At 53.2% G+C, this 17,334-nt stretch overlaps 1 protein-coding gene across 11 annotated transcripts in view; it reads right to left on the bottom strand.

The window, feature by feature from the left end:
• Positions 1-9,740, bottom strand: part of PHLDB1 (pleckstrin homology like domain family B member 1) — a 112,872-nt gene extending 103,132 nt beyond the window's left edge. For 2 of the 11 annotated variants that reach the window (XM_054049549.1, XM_054049548.1), the window contains exons 1-3: positions 9,511-9,739; positions 4,085-4,174; positions 1,540-1,663 (exon numbers count right to left, since the gene is read on the bottom strand). In XM_054049549.1, coding sequence (XP_053905524.1) covers positions 1,540-1,663; positions 4,085-4,174; positions 9,511-9,579 — 283 coding nt within the window. In that variant the 5' untranslated portion in view covers positions 9,580-9,739. Of the gene's footprint in view, positions 1-1,539; positions 1,664-4,084; positions 4,175-9,510 lie in introns of all 11 variants that reach the window. The other 9 variants (XM_054049550.1, XM_054049552.1, XM_054049557.1 and 6 more) reach the window with 7 other exon arrangements.
• Between the last annotated feature and the right edge of the window lie 7,594 nt (positions 9,741-17,334).

Genomic DNA, 17,334 nt, shown 5'->3' with positions numbered 1-17,334 from the left:
CGACTGCTGGAGAAGGGCTGACGTTTGGAGGGTTTGATCCATGAAGGAGCTGGAGTCTCTGATCCTAAACTGAGAGGCAGGGGGCAAGTGGCTCAGGGATGGGGAAGCACAACTGGGTTCTGATCATCATGTGCTTGTCCCTGTAGCAGGGCCATTCACAGGGGCTGCCAGGGTGTTATTGGGGATTGAAACTTTTCAGGAGCTTCCAGCGCCTCTGGGAGCCACAAAAATGAGCTAGCCACTCACCGTCAGGAGGGAAGGAACAGCTGCCCTATGTGCCTCTCACTCCCTCCGTTCTTGGGAGCCAAGACTGGATCTGAATCCCATTGCCAGCCCAGCTCTCGCTGGGATGCTGGTTCCCATCTGGCTCTGGGCTGCTGAGCTCACATAAACCAGGAACGTCAATGTAGATGTTAACCCAAGTCCCTGCAAGATGAGAGGGTGTGGCAGCACCAGCTCCCATCGCTGGGACTAAAGATGGGTGGGACTTAGTGCCCACCCCGCAGGGGCTCTGGGTATCCCAGCCAGATCCAGATTGTGCCTCCCCACCCCCATTTTCAGTGAGATTAACCCAGGTTCCGAATCCCACATTCAGCATCTAGATATGGCTATTTTAGTGGGGCTTTCTCAGCACCCTGCAGGAAGTTACAGCCACACAGAAGTGGATCACAGCAAAGCCCACATACCTGGAGGGGATGGGGGGGGGGGGCAAGGACATGGCTGGCAGCAGCAGTCAGGCCAACACTGACAGTAGTCAGCAAGAGTAGAGGGAATCACAAAGGTAACACACTCCCTTCAGTCTGTGCATCGACGGTGGCAGAAGGCAAGTGCAGTGCAGCAGCATCTCGCGTACCAGGCCATCAATAGCCCTGTCTTTTGCCTCTCATCTGGGCTCCAAAAGCACCATGTAATCTTTCACTAACTATACCCTACAATCCAGGCAGGCAGGAGGTCCATATCAGATACTGGGGTGGGGCAGGAATATTAGCTCCATTTAGCAATGGGGATGGAGGGTGGCAGGCTAAGATTCTCAGAAGTGGTCACTAATTTGGGGGGCCCAACTGGAGACCCCTAGGGGATGACTTCCAGGGGCGCTGAGCACCCACAACTCTAGCTGACATGACTGGAAGCTTGTGTGTGCTCAGCACCTCTGAAAGTCAGGCCCTAGGGTTTCCAGTTGGATCACCCCCAAATTAATGACCACTTCTTAGAATCAGGCCCAAGGGTCCTAAAATGGGGCATTCAAAATTAACAGCCAGTTTGAAAATTGGGGTGTAGGGGACTTGCCCAAGGCCTCACAGTGAGTCTATAACACAGCTGGGAATGGAAACCCAGAGGCCTCCTGTTCTACCCATTACAAACACACCCTCTCCACAGTCTGGCTTTCCCATGGTGTGACGGTTGGTCTCCACTCAGTGTAAATTACACAGGGGGTCTCAGCCACAGGAGAGCAGAAAAAGTGACACCCTTTCCCCCAGGTGAGCTCCTAACCCCTATCAGCCTCGGCCCATTGTCACAGCACAGGCAAGGGGAACTTACCCTCTCCTAAGGGCAGGAGGGTGATGGCAGTGCTGAGCCGGCCACTGCCCAGGCTCACCAGATGTGGCTTGTCGGTCTGGACCTTCAGCCCCTTGCCCATGTCTATTAGGTCCAGAGGACTGTTCTGTAGGGAAGGATAAAGCAGAACCCCTGGTTAGAACATGCTCATCCCTGAACTCAGGGGAGAGGTCACTGGGCCGAGCCCTTCCTAGATGGGGGACAGAGAGGTTTTCCACCTGGCAGGAAATGCAATGAGTTTGGTGAGTCTCAGTCAATTCCTGGTGGACCAGCATCCACAGCACAAAAGCCACCCCAGTCAGTCCCTTACGGGCAGCGTCAGCAAAAAGGTCAAGGGCTGAACAGGCCATTGGGACTGCCCTCTCTTCTCACCCCTCCGGCGCAGGCCAGGTTGTGGATGCTGACCTTGCCACTGACCATTCTGGAGGTAAGCAGAGGGCTCCAGAGCGGTCAGTCCGGCACTGACCATTCTGGAGGTAAGCAGAGGGCTCCAGAGCTGTCAGTCCGGCACGAGGACATACATATCGGGAGGCAGATATGGCACCAGCTGCTGCAGAGGAGGTGGCTCTTGCCCTGGGAGCACCACACATATGGGAAAAGGACGAGAGGGAGCAGGGATGGAAGGAGCCCAGACCCATGGGGACAAGGCTGGTACATGTCTGGGGCACAGGTGAGGGTGTGCAAACAAGACCCCTGAAATGAGGAGCAAGGCCAGCGGGGCTTATGATAGGCAGGGGTGCGGCATGTTCTAAGGACTTGCCCATACATGGGTGGCTTCATCTCTAGGGCTTGAGCGCAGCTGGAGCCAGCACTGGCGGGGGAATTCCCAACCCAGATCCCACCATACTGGATCACTGCTCCAGAAAGAACTCACTGGCCAAACCTTCCCCTGCTTAGAGAAGCCGGAAGTGGCAGTGGGGATACAAAACACGCCAGCCATAATCCCACTGCACCCTTGCAGGCCCTGGGCCAGGCCGAACCATGACAAAGAGGCATCCACCCCTCACCCCCACTTGCTGAGGCCTCCAACTGGGAGATGCTCTCCTGGTTCCTTTACTGCAGCGGAGCTGCTTTAGCCCCTGAAACATGTCAGTAAATGGATGGATGGACAAGGAGACAGATGGGGTCTGTGCTGTGGGTTGGCTCCTATCCAGCAGCCTGTTCACAATCAGTGATTCAGATAGGTTCTATCTCCGTTCCCACTTTGCACAGAAAAGATGGATCATAAATATTTATGGGCTCCTTATCTTTCTGCTCTATATGACAGGGAAGAGCGGACGTGGAGGTCTCACAGGATGGCTGGCTGCAGCCAGCAGGGCAAGGCTCTCCTCACTGCCCTGGGCCCCTGATCCTACTGCAGGTAAACCAGAATCCAACCAGGCTTCACTTAGACCCCATCAGCTGCATGCACACACATGTACATGCATGAATACGGACATGCATCCCCACAAGCACAGACTGCTGTGCCCCTGGCTCCACATTCTGAGGGTGTCTCCCTCAGCCCTTTTCCCAGAGCCACATGTGGGCTCCAGACAGCGGGTTAGCAAGTTGAGGAGTGGACTCCTCAGATGTGGAGTCCGAGGGTTCTGGGCCTTCCCCATGTCTCCAGATCTCAAGACAGGCGGGCTGTGATCTTTGCTCTGTGCTGCAGTCTTGGAGAAGAGGAGACTAGAAGGATGAAAAGTGACAATAGCCCAGCCCTAGGGCAAGGGGGATTCCATGGGCTCAGGTTCTTTTTAATAGGATCCAAGGTACTAGCCATTTAGCCCAACTGGATTTACAGCCAATCCCATAATAGGATTGGGAGGAAAGGCCCAATGGCAGCATCTGTCACCCACACCCTAGTCCTGGGGTTATTCAGAATACCAAGATCCCTTCAGAGTTGAGCTCTGGGAGGGAGTGGAGGGTGGGATCTGTGGCACAGAGCCATGCCATTCTCCAGCTCTGGGGTGGGGGATCATGCCTCATTGACCATAAATCATCAACAGGCTCTTACCGTGATGGGGCCACAATTCCTCTCTGGCAAACTGTTCCCATGTCCCCTCTCCACAAGATCCCCCAGGAGCCTTTAGGGCCACCTGGGCCAAAGTACAAGTAGATGGATGCTGAACTGCCCAATCTAGAACCCCTATCTGGAATTGGGGTTTGGCCCATAACAGAAGCAGGGCCATGTATGAAGACTGACCCAGGCCTGGGAGAGGGAATAAACTCTCCCTATACTCTCAGGGGATTGCCAGGCCCATCTCCCAGCACTTGGGGCTGCTCTCTTTGGTTTTCGGGATGCCCTGATTTCCTGCTGGCCCCATCACTATGGGGACCTAAGCAGCTGTATCGCCAGTACTCTCAGCATCGCCCCTGAATCCCTCTCTAGGACCAATAACCTTTGCTCATTTGTGACCCCAGTGGCAGTCTCTGGTGATGGAAGGACAGGGCATTAGCCCCCAAACCTCTCTCAGTCTGCCCTCCCCAGCACAAGGCAGCAGTGCTGATGCACTGGCTAGAGGAGGTGACCCCGGCACACACTCACCTGGATGATTGCTTGGACTTTGCGGGTTGGACTGGTAACATTCCTGTTTGACGCTTCCATGGCAACTTCATCAATGTGCCTGGCACTCTCCTGGGAAGCAACGAGAAACACAGAGGGGGTGTTAGGACTTGAGAGAGCCCTCCAGTAACAGGAATACAACGACAGAACCAAACCAGCGCTGTGCATGGGGCTATGCTGCACAGACGCGCCTCTCCCTCCCCAACAGGGGATGCAGAAGGTTGGACCAATGAGACACAAGGTCACAGGCTGAGAGTAAAGTTCAAAGCAGCCCAGCAAGCACAGGTGAGTGATCGAGAGGCCCCATTTTCTAGGCCCAATCAATGAAAGGAGAGAGTGGTTTAGTGATTATAGCAGGGGATAGACAATCACGATGTCTGTGTTCTATTCCAAGCCTGACCTCTGGCAAGTCATTTCACTGCTCCGGGCCTCAGTTTCCCCATCTCTACAGTGGGGATCACACCCACCTATCCACACAGGCTGTCAGAGCTCGTGACTGTTTGTAACCAGCTTGAAGTACTTGGATGAAGAGTTCCAAAGAAAAGCAACATGTCATCAGCAGTACACATTCTACATCACGCTGCTCCCCCCACCCACCTACCCATGGACACAAGCAGCTTCCAGGCTTTTACCCAGCTTCCACACTGGCATTATTTTCTTCTAGAAATGGGTGGGGTGTATGGATCCCAGTACTACAGAGAGCCAGCATTAGGAGAGTTGATGGCTGCAGCTCTGAGAGCGGGACACCAGGGGGCATAATTTCTGGCCTCATAACTCTCTTTTACCAGCTGGGCTTTGCGTGAGGAGTCCCTGAGCCTCATTTGCTCTCTGCCTGCTCCTGCTCAAGTCAATGGGGAAATGACCACAGGGGCATCTGGGTTGGACTGCAACTGAACTGGGTAATTCTGAAAACATGCCTTGCCACAGGGTCTCCGCTGATGCGGAATGACAGTGAGCGGCACAAACACTCAAAAAGCACAGTAACTTAGAGCCCCTATGTATAGTATGCTACAGAACGTGTGCAGAGCATGTTTCACCATTCACCCAAGGATCTCCCAGCTCTTTACAAACATGAACTACATTACCATCATAAACCCTGCACAAGGCTGGTCAGGGGAGGTGTACGGGAATGGGCCAGCCAGTTCTCCAGCACAGCAGCTCTCTACCAGCACTCAGACTGGCAGGACAGGAAAAAGAATCTTCTCTTCCAGTGAAACTTCAGGGAACTATAGGGAGGCAGCAGGCAACTTCCCAGGGTTAGAATGGGGCCAAGACACCTGAGCTAAGAGCCCAACTCATACCATGTGCCCTAGGATGGCGTAAGTAGCCAGGGGCTCAGTTCCATGTCTCCGTTCCAAGGGTTACATTTAATGGCAAATTCCTGGTTCCAGATGCTCAGAAATTGTCTCAAGATTACATTTCTCTGTCCGTCCATCCATCCAGAGATATTCTCTCTCACACACATTCACTAACATACACTTGTACACAGAGGGCATAACTACAGAACAAAAGAGGGAGTCTTAACTGAACAACAGCTTTGTAGAGGCTCATTTTTAAAAATCTACATCACTAAACCATCACTGAGGGAAAAACCAAACATCTGGGATGCAGGGAAGGAAGGACGAACAGATACAGACGTACACATACTACATATGACAACGCATCCATGCTTGCCCAGCAGCCTGCCCCACTAGTTAGCAGGGAGGTCGTGCACCAGCCAGTCTCTCCCCCAGGTGCTGCTTAGGGAACTAGAACCCCACACATTCATATGTGCGCACACAGCGCCTCAGACCCTCTGCATGTCTGCACATGCCCCACATTTACATGCATGTTCAAACACACACTCGCACACACACAAACTGACTAACTGAAACCCGATTTCAGCTCCTCCTACATTACCATCCTGGGCAGGGTTTCTGTCCCTGCAGGAAGAATAAATAAAGCATCTTGGAGAGGAAACTGACCCCACAAGCCAGTGATTTCCTGCACTCTGGCGCTCAGACCACTTGGGCCAGCTTAGCAGGCTGGGCCAGGCTACAGTTTCTAAACTTACCCCCACTCCATGCATCCCACACTTCCATCTTGGGGTCACCCTACGGCAGGATGGCAGCAGTAACTCCCTCCTTGCTGTCCTGGTCTGTAAGAGCTTCCAGAGCAGATCTGAGGATGGACAGTTTGTGGGGAAGAGACCTCACTCCATTTGGCCTGTGGCTCATTGGGTTCTGTTGGCTCCCCCACTACAGACCACATGGCTTGTGACATTACCACATAATTATAAGGACTGCTCCCAGCCTTGTGTTGTCTGAGTGCAGGTCAGGGGCAGATTGTATCACCTGGGCTCCTAGCAGCTGCCCCCAAACCACTATTTTGAGACAGTGTGAAGCACTAACATTCTCCCTGTCAGCAATGAGGGTGGGGTGAAGCCTACGCTTTTAACCTTACTCTGAAGCAAAGTGATTCTTGCTAAGAGGCTCCGGAGAAGGCTGGGATCTGCTGGACCCTTCAGCCCCTGCATCCCACCAAGAGCCGCACTGCTCCCCTATCATATAGGCACCAGCTCTTCAACCACTCTGGTGTAAATACCCCAAGTGATGCAGCCACCACTCCTTCCCCAAGGAGCTGCAGACAAATCACTCAGATGGAAGAGTATTGTGCTGGGATATTCAGAGCTGGAAAGATGCACTGGACTACTGAGCCCCCCAGCAATGCAGGGCTCAAACAGGACTACAGAGGAAGTGTCTGGGAGGAATTAGAGTTGCTGGTCGCATTTGTCTGGGGAAGAGACAGCCCAGCCCCTCCTTCCCCGACCAGGCCTCTGCTCGTTGTAAAATGTTATTTTGCTGGTATTAAGGCAGAACTAGGTCACATATGGCTCACTAAAGGCAAGCCAAGCTGTGTGACACCAGTGCACCATCTACAGGCTAAGCCTGCATTGCAGATGATAGCATGGACTTAGCCTTCTCCTATCGTTGCCAATGGAGAACAATGTTCACAAATGCAGCCACTGACACTCCCAAGAGCCCCAACGTGCTTTCAGGAAAACACACTGAATTCTCTTCTCAGTTACCCCCAGGAAGCTTCCCTGTGCCTGCTTCACCCGCCCCCCGGTCAGCATTGGCCCCAGCGGGGTTTGAGAGAACAGGATGGGCTGGGGTAACTTGATCAAAACAACTCCAAAATTCCCACCAGGGGTCAGTGGCGATTCCTGACCTCCCGACAGCTCCCTGCTGTTCTCCACCAGCTCACCTTTGCCAGCTGGGCATTTCTTGTGCCTTTTCCTGCCAAGGGCTAGGGCCACTCCAAGTGCATGGAACGATCGTTTAGTCTCTGCTCCCATACATCCAGCAGCCCACCCGTTACAGACACAGCCAGAACAGGGTTGCGCTGCTCCTGGGTCGTATTAAAGGGACCCAGATCTCACAGATGCTTGTGTCTAACGCATCGCATCGCAAGGGCCTGGAGGCAGACCATGAAGAGGGGAAAAATTTCCATAGCACTTTTCACCTAGAAGGATCCCACAGTGCTCTACAGAAACATCACTCCCTCAGGACTGACATACAGCCACCTCTGGGGTGAAACGTGGCAGCTGCCACACACCAGCGCAGTAACAGGTTAGGGCAGACAGGGAATAACCACCTGTATCCAACTGAAACTGCTGGGGGCAGGATTGGCAGAGAGTAATTACCCAAGATGGGCTTTGTCCATGACACTGGAGTCAATGCCCCGGCTTGTGGAAAGTGTCCTGGGAACTTTATTGCTCCCAAGTGACCAGGACTTCAGTCCACATTCCATCCATAAGACAGGCCATTTGTGGGAGATGGGTTAGTAGAGTGTGAGGGCCTAGACAAAGCCCTAGTGTAGCCTGGGATCACTGCACCTCATGGGCTTCATGGAGACCCAGTGCTGCCTTCACCTATCAGAACACCTAGGCCAGTGGAAAATACCAGTGCTAGCCCAGCATGCAATGCTCCTCTGGTTCCAGCTGAAGGCAGCTGTGATTTGCTCTTCTGTACAGCATATGTACAACCCATGACTGGGCTCTGGGACAAATGCCAGCGCATACCCCTTAGATGGGCAAAGTCTGGGCTTCCCCTACTCTCCCTAGAGACAGAGCTATCTACAGGCTGCCCTGGCAATCCTAGCCCACCGATCCTCAGGCTTCAACCAGTGTAGCCAGGAGAGATCCTTTCCCTACTCTGTCAAAGCAAGCATAGTCTGTGGTTAGCACAAACCATACCCAGGGCGAGAGCACACAGCCTGGCCAGGAAGAGTGGGAGCTAGTGCGTAGCTATTACACACTGCGGAAAAAATGAAAGGCTGGAAAAAGACTGTTTTGACTCCAGGGCTGGGAAAGAACAAAATAACCATCAGCTCACAGTAAAGACCCTGGCTCCCTCCGGAATAGGCAGCTGAAAGAGGACAGCATCAGGAAGTAAGACCAGACAGAATTCAAACTGAAGTGCCTAGATTGGCATTCAGGCCCAATTTTCATAGCAGCCCCCACTGACACCAAGGGAAGCCAGGCTTCCCCCAAGCTGGGCCCTGGGTATGGAGTGGAGGAGCTGAGTTGGAAATATTATTTGTAAAAGGAGCATGCTGGACGTGAGGCTGAGTGATAGTTCAGGGGTTAGAGCCAGGAGAATTTATGTGGATCTGGCTGTCAGAGGGACTGAGCTCCTGCCATTGCGAGCTGCCAACGCTCAGCTCACCTGAACCTCATCTCACTGTCTGGACAGTGATGCAGGGCCTTTTCCCTTCACTCCCTGATTCTCACATGCAAGCCTACAGCTACTGAGGGGTAGGACTAGCCCATGCTGCATAGAGGGCCGGTGTGTGTTTTTGTGAACAAGTTGGAGAGGGGGCACTAGCTCATTACCACCAGGGCTTCTCTCCATTTGCTGCCACTTTCCCACGGCTGCAAAAGGAGTTTCCAACCTGCTAAATGAGATTTTCTGTGTGGGCTGTGCAGCCAGGACCTTTCCTGTGGGCCGTGGCACTGGGGCAGAGGGAAGATGTGGCACCGGGATCGGGGGTGGCAGAGTAGGAGACACAGTAATGGGGTCGGGCGGGGGGAAATGCAGCTTCCACATAGCATATTAGTGGAGCGGTTTGGAGCTCTCTCGGACCTGCTCCCCTTCCTGCTCAGACACCATTTGGCAACATGCAGCTGAGCCTGCGCCAGCCACCCGTTGGGCCAGAGCCACCCCTGGTGTTTCGAGGAGCCCCCGTTCGGCCTGGACCCCAGTTCCCTCAAGTCAGGGTCTGAGCCCGGATGCTGGCAGGACAAGGAGCCCGTTGGACCCATGAGCACCGGGCAGGGCTAGACTTAGAATTTATGTGATTCCGCTGCTCCAATACACTCACGCCACCTCCCGAGCCACAGTGTGGTTTTAAGGTCTGCACCTTACCTGCCCTTGGATCCTCACCCTGGCACTGGGCCAAGCACCGACCACCAGCTTCAGTGGCAGAGCGTTCATGTCCCTGTGCTCTGTTCGCACCAGGGCCTTGAGGTGCGGCCTAGCCCAGCTGTGGGAGAAGTTGTAGAGAACAGTCTGTACTGCAAGCTCCTTGGGGAGGTGACAGGCGCATCAAGGCAGGAGACCCCAATGGGGAGAGCCAGGCCAGCAGGGCCCACAGCCCTAACCTCTCCCCAACCCTTGCACCTTCCCCACAGAAGCAGCTGCAGCCAGCTGCTAGCTCTGGGTTGCTGCTGGCCAGAGGAAAGGCAGGCAGGCAGGGGGCTGGACTCTTGAAAAGGAAGAGAGGGAGGCCAGGATGGAATCATGCTTGGAGATTAACCCCTTCCCACCACAGCAGGCCACCGGATCCAGCCAAACCCACAGAGTCAATGTGGAGTGAGGGGCAAGCGTCACATTGGGCCATGCTCTGGCATCTTCCACCGATCTGGGCATGGCTGCACCAAACTGACCCAGCTCCCGTGAGGGGGGGTACCCCCTTTACAAATGGGGGAACTCCAGCACTGAGAGGAAAAGTCACCACAGCAGTCTATAACAGAGCAGGGGATAGAAGCCAGGAGTCCCGTCTCCCAGACTTGCAGCCCCAGCTCTAACCATTAGGTGTCTCTCCTATCCCGGAGCCAGGACTAGAACCTCGGAGTCCTGACTCTCAGACTCTCCATACACACCCTTCAGCTTTAATCACTAGACTCCTCTCCCCTCCTCAAGCCAGGAATAGAACCCAGGAGTTCTGATTCCTCTCCCACCCCACTCTAACTACAAGACAAGCCCAGGTTTCCTGCTCTCACGCTAGCCTAGCAGGGCACCTCCCCCAGCCCATAACCATCGAGATGCTATAATCCTTATAAGGGATTTTACTGCTTTCCAGAGGAGGGGGACACTGATCCCCCCCAGACCTCTCCACAAAGATTTTGTACCATCTCCCCCATCCCAGTGCCCCGGTTGGAATTCTTGGGGGAGCCAGTGGCCACTCCATGGACCTGGCTATCTCCAAGGCTCTCCAAAGGGAACTCCCCAGTGCAAGGAGATAAGGAATTGGGGAGCCCCCCTCGGGGCATATTTCATGCTTCCTCCATGCCCCCCATCCCAGCCTCTCACCTCACCTCCTGGGAAGCCCCAGCACGAAGCGAGATTGCTGCCCTTCACAAGCAGACTCTGTTCTAGGAATGCTAGCAAGGGAGTAAGGCCCAGCCCAGCCGGGTGCCCCACCTCTGGCAGCAACAAGGCAGCCTTTCTTCTCTCACAGCAGCCTGCAAAACACTTCACTTGTTCCTGCCACGAAAAGAGGCGCAGGCTGCAAATGCCAAAGGGTCGGGCTCAGCTACCATGAAATAGCAACGGTCACCAGAAAAGCAGCCCCAGAGCCTTCGCAAACAGCACAGACCATGCTCACCCCTCACACTCTCCCATGAGGTCACTTCCCCCCGTTTGCTCCCTCCTTGGCATCCACAGGGCTCATGTCTCCCACAGAAATCCCTACATAAAATGATTGAAAAAGTTAAGAAAAAGACCTCTGTTCTTTCCAGGAAGGGAAGAGGTGAGCATGGGACGGGAAGCGAGGGGGAGGACTTTACCTCAGCGTAAGGAGGATGAGTGCACAGAGGCCACCCACAAAAATGAACTTCAGTCTTGCTCAGCTGGTGCCACTCAGTCCTGACTCACAGCACCCTTGCTATTCCAGCCCTGGGCTTCCCCCCCCTGCACACCACACAGCTCTGCCAAAGTCCCTCAATTTCAACTCATAGCCCCCCTACTGTTCCAGCACTGGGCTCCTAAACCCAGCTCTGCCAAAGCCCCTCATTCAGACATGAAAATTACAAATATTTGACAACTCAGGCTGGAGCTTGCACTCAAATGTCAGCTGCTGCTGTTGGAGTCTTGGTGAGCTGAGTAGTCTCTGTGGCCTGGTCACAATACGGGGATGGGACAGGGAACTGAAGCATCAGGTGGGAGCAGTGGGGGCCAACTGGCCTTGTGGCTGAATCCCTCCTGCCCCTTTCTCTTGGGCTGGGGCTATCAGTGGCAACACTCTGAAATGCAGTGGTAGGGCTGGGAGCATAGTTTGGCTTCAGGAAGGTTGGGGAAGGAGGATTTTTTTCTCCTGGGTGTCTCATCAAGTTTGTTTCTCTTTGAGATCCAGCTGGTCCATTCGACTCAGATACTGCCTTCCAAAGTGCTCACCTTCCTTTCTTCTTGTGCATCACTGCACGAGCCTCCCAGTGAGGTCCCTTTGAGACACCATAATGACTGCAGCTTTGTATAACTGTAACCCACCCCCAACCGAACAGAGGGGGATGCATATCACACCTCCAGCAACCCTGCCCTGCCTCCAAGGGCACTGTGAGCCTGGCTTAATTTATGCTTATAAAGCACCTTGTAGATGGGACCTGCTGTTATCTTACTTAAAACCAACAAAACACAAGGTGAAGGAGCACCCATCTGTGCCCCATTTAGTTGTATCTGCAGCTACCGAGGGCAGGCTGGACTCAGCCTGCAAATGCACCTAGAGTATGGAGGCCTGGGGTGCCCAAGAACAGTATTTGGCCATGTGTACATCTACACACACCATATGGAAGCTGGACAATGTCTATCATCCTCTCTAAAGGCTGAATGCAGGTGTGGCAGAGGGAACACATGAGAGGAGGGGACTTGGGTAACCCACAAGGAATTGCAGCACCCTATGTTATATGCCCTGAAATATAGCATCCCTGGCCTCTTTCTTCCCCCCACCCCCTATTCCCTTCAATGAGTCACTTGGAAGCAGTCAGAGCAGCTGAGTTAACGGGTACACCACACAGCATCCAGGCCCTGCATTCAACTTGGCTGCACATTCACTCCACATCTGCTAATGTGTTTAAGGCACCAAAGCTGCCACCCCATCCCAGTGAGCAATGGGCTGTTCTGCTTCCAGCCTGGGAATGTCGGAGGCGGGAGCATTGTCTTGGAGACAAACGTGGGTGGGAAGGGGACTTGTGCCAGGCAGCCCACAGTAACTAAATTGCAGCAAGGGCCCTGATTGGCGAGGGCTAATACGGGCTGGTGTCACAGTGTCTGAAACATCCCATCTGGGCCAGTTGCTGTGAATAGGCTAAGCTCAGCCTGCACTCATCCCTGCAACAAGCTGAAACAGTCCAGTGCTCAGGAAAGCTTGGAGTTGACCCAGGCTCCCCACTCCACATTTCAGCCTGTTGAGAGGAGAGGGTTGGGAGGGCCGTTCGGCCCCAAAGCCTGGATTTGAATCCGCTGTTTGGGTCTGATCTTATCTCAAAGGCCGTGCTCCCCACGGCTGGGGCTCCAGCTACAGTATTTGTTCTGATCCCCTCTTAGCACAGAGCTGGCCATGTCATCACAGGTGCAAGGCCCAGTAGAGAGGCCAGCCTGCCCCAGAGGCTCCTTCCCCTCTTTCTTTTTTCCAATGGCTCCTTCTAGACGGAAACATCCCACACACTCTCCATCCCAAAGACTACACACACTGGAGCCCTGGTCACATGTTGCCAAGGCGACACAACACGCCTGGCAATAACAGTAACATAAATTAGCTCCAAGATAGTTACATTGGGAGACAAAGAATTCTCTGCCCCACCCACTGATCTCAGCTCCCCGGAGGAAATGAGCTCCCCTACTGGGGTCATTAAAGTGTGCACAGCTGCCAGCTCCATCTCCAGCCCCAAGTGTTTCCGCAACTCCTCTTGCCATACTCCATACACAGCAGTCAACGCCTCCTGCCCCCCCGACATTCCGTTTTGCCTGCCACCACAAGGTGTTGCTAGCCAGGGAGATTTGGGAGTCAAAATCGGGACCTGCTTTTTAACACTATGGAAACATAAAGGACCCAAAGGCAAAGGGAGGCGTCCAGAGGAGCAGAAAGAAGCCATAAAACAAGCGCTGCCTCCCCCATCACCCACTAGGGGCAGCTCTGGAAGGGTTTATTCAAATGGACTGGGTTCAGATGTTCAATTAAACAGGGTACCTAATACATGTAGAATCCTCAGGTAAGACAGCTAACACCTTACCACAACAGTACTTCCTGTCAAATTAATGCTTCGGAACAAGACTGCAGTCTCCAAAGAATTAACTAAATAAATCTCTATTCTGCCTTTTTGTACCATGGAAAGGTTTGAGTTTGGGCAACCCAATATATCTCAATCCCAATTCACAGCCCTTCTGCTATCCCTGCCCTATAGTCCCCCATGCACATACAGCTCTGCTGCTACCCCCACATTCTGACCTGCAACTCCCTGCTAGTATCCCAGTTCGGAGCCATGCCCTCACCCCCAGATCAGCAGATGACTTCAATCCCAACCCACAGTCCCCTATGGTTCCCCACACATGCATACAGCTCTGCTGATCCACCTCAATCCTGACTCATAGCTCCCTGCTATTCCAGCCCTGTCCTCCCAGCTCTGCCTATGCCCCTCAATCCAAACTGCAGCATCCCGCCCCACTCCCTTTCCCAGATAAAAGAAAACAAGGCTGAGGTTCTTGACCTGTATTTTACAACAAATCTCAAGTGGCAGATATGACACACCAGGAGGCCCAAGGCAGATCTGACCTGAACATCATTTATAAAGGCTGTTTGAATTCATTACATGGGAACAGGACAGGGGCCAGGTCCAATAAGAGAAGAGTAGCAGGGTGTTGTTCTACTGCCACCCACAGACGCTCTGAGGAATCCCACCAAGCCAGAACAGCAGCGCTCACTTGCACCAGCCAAAACACCAGGGCACGAGGGGGGACACTACACGAGAGTCCAACCAGAGATACTCCCAAGTGCCACTGTTTTAAAGCTCAACAAACAGATGTAACAAGGGAATTGAGACTATTTACAGACCTGCCAAGCATTAGGCACCTGGTGACTCTCCCACTCTGGCAGCATTATCACACATCTCAGGTAAAGTATCACAAGGCAGGAAGAAGAAATTCCCCCAGAAAATGCTCTTAGGCCTCACAAGTTTCAGAGTAACAGCCGTGTTAGTCTGTATCCGCAAAAAGAAGAACAGGAGTACTTGTGGCACCTTAGAGACTAACAAATTTATTAGAGCATAAGCTTTCGTGGACTACAGCCCACTTCTTCGGAGTGCATCCGAAGAAGTGGGCTGTAGTCCACGAAAGCTTATGCTCTAATAAATTTGTTAGTCTCTAAGGTGCTACAAGTACTCCTGTTCTTCTTTAGGCCTCACAGAAGGTGCACTGGGCTGGAGCCCAAGACCAGAGCTTCTGGTCCTGCCTCTTTTGGTGAGGGGTGTTAATGTTACTGGCAGTTCACACCCCTAACTACTGACAAAGAAGGTGTCCGAGTCCTAAAAAGAGAAGTGCTGGAAACCCAGCACAGGGAGCAGCTGAAATCAAGGCCCATTCAGCCATCTCAGCATTTTTACATGGAGATGGATGAAAAAGCATGTGGCCCTTTAAGAAGAAAATCCTCAAACTCAGCACAGAGCAGCTGGGCAGCTTCCTCTGGGGCAGAAAGAGCATGTCTGTCCATAGAAGAACCTCCCAGGCATGAGCATGGGAGGTCAGGATTCCTATTGATTGGTGTGGGCTTATCCACCAACCATCACTCCCTGTCACAGAGGGGACAGCCAAGTTGAGACCTACCAGGACCAAACCAACGGGAACCCCAGGATTGTGTATAGACAAGGATAAGGGGCAAAATATATAATCCCCACTTCACAGGATCCCAGCCCTCATAGAATCATAGAAGATTAGGGTTGGAAGAGACCTCAGGAGGTCATCTTGTCCAACCCCCTGTTCAAAGCAGAACCAACCCCAACTAAACCATCCCAGCCAGGGTTTTGTCAAGCCGGACCTTAAAAACCTCTAAGGAGGGAGATTCCACCACCTCCTTAGGTAACCCATTCCAGTGCTTCACGGCCCTCCTAGTGAAATAGTCTTTCCTAATATCCAACCTAGACCACCCCCAGTGCAACTTGAGACCATTGCTCCTTGTTCTGTCATCTGCCACCACAGTGAACAGCCGAGCTCCATCCTCTTTGGAACCCCCTTCAGGTAGTTGAAGGATGCTATCAAATCCACCCCCCCTCCTCTCTTCTGCTGACTAAACAAGCCCAGTTCCCTCAGCCGCTCCTCGTAAGTCATGTGCCCTAGCCCCCTGATCATTTTCTTTGCCCTCTGCTAGACTCTCTCCAATTTGTCCACATCTTTTCTGTAGTGAGGGGACCAAATCTGGACGCAATACTCCAGATGTGGCCTCACCAGTGCCGAATAGAGGGGAATAATCACTTCCCTTGATCTACTGGCAATCCTTCTACTAATACAGCCTGTAGCGGGGTAGTCACCCTGCTCCACCCCTGAAGGAGTTAAAGCAGCCCTGGAGAAGGCTGCAGCTGGGAAAAGGTAGGCTGATGGGGAAAGCAGCCACAGCTGTGGCCAGCTTAATCGGGGCCCAGCTGGCCCTGATAGGAGGCCTGTGGGCCAGAAGCTAGTACACACACACTCTCTCTAGCTTTCAGAGAGAGAAGGACCTGGCTGCCTGGGAAGCTGAGGAGGGTACCTGAGGTGATGCAGTGCTGGGGAGGGGCAGAAGGAGCTGGGAAGCTCCAGGCTAGCAAAGCCCCAGGCTGCAGGCCGAGTTAAGGGCCCACAAGGGTACTAGGGCTGCAGAGGGCAGCCCAGAGATAGACAAAGACAGCTGGTCCAACCCTCCTTGCTGATGATGAGTGGTTTACAGACTGCGTCTGCCCCAGTAAGTGGGGGGTAGATGATGACTGGCAGTAGTGACAGAGGGGTGGGGAGATCCTGATTGGGGGTTACTGCTGGGGGCAGAACCCTGATCTAGAAGGGCACCAGGATCTGGGAGGGACACGGGGGGCCAGCGGCAGGTGAGACACTGGCCTGCAGAGGGTGCTCTGGGCTGGAGAGCAATTCCCAGGACGGCCAGCAGGAGGCGCCGTGCCGGTGAGTCGTCACCTCACCACACAGCCCAATATGCCTTTAGCCTTCTTGGCAACAAGGGCACACTGCTGGCTCATATCCAGCTTCTCATCCACTTTAATCCCCAGATCCTTTTCTGCAGAACTGCCGCTTAGCCAGTCGGTCCCCAGTCTGTAACAGTGCATGGGATTCTTCCATCCTAAGTGCAGGACTCTGCACTTGTCCTTGTTGAACCTCATCAGATTTCTTTTGGCCTAATCCTCTAATTTGTCTAAATCACTCTGGACCTTATCCCTACCATCCAGCATATCTACCTCTCCCCCCAGCTTAGTGTCATCTGCGAACTTGCAATCCATGCCATCATCCAGATCATTAATAAAGAGGTTGAACAAAACCGGCTCCAGGACTGACCCCAGGAGCACTCCCCTTGATACCGGCTGCCAACTAGACATCGAGCTGTTGATCACTATGGGTTGTTGAGCCTGACAATCTAGCCAGCTTTCTATCCACTGTATAGTCCATTTATCCAATCTATACTTTAATTTGCTGGCAAGAATACTGTGGGAGATGGTATCAAAAGCTTTGCTAAAGTCAAGGTATATCACATCCACCACTTTCCCCATATCCGCAGTGCCATCTATGATGAGATAACTGGCTATCAGGTTGGTCAGACATGGCTTGCCCTTGGTGAATCCATGCTGACTGTTCCTGATCACCTTCCTCTCCCCCAAGTGCGTTCTATGCTCAAGTCGTTCCTTCACTTGACTTGCCAATGGCTAAATAACCACAAGGACAGCAGCAGCTTTGGGCTGGCAACAGTGGGCCACACAAGAGCCCTCCTGCCACACTCACACAGAAGTG

Source organism: Malaclemys terrapin, chromosome 15 (genome assembly GCF_027887155.1).
Source record: "Malaclemys terrapin pileata isolate rMalTer1 chromosome 15, rMalTer1.hap1, whole genome shotgun sequence".
NCBI lineage: Eukaryota > Metazoa > Chordata > Testudines > Emydidae > Malaclemys > Malaclemys terrapin.
This window is presented reverse-complemented; position numbering and strand designations above follow the sequence as displayed.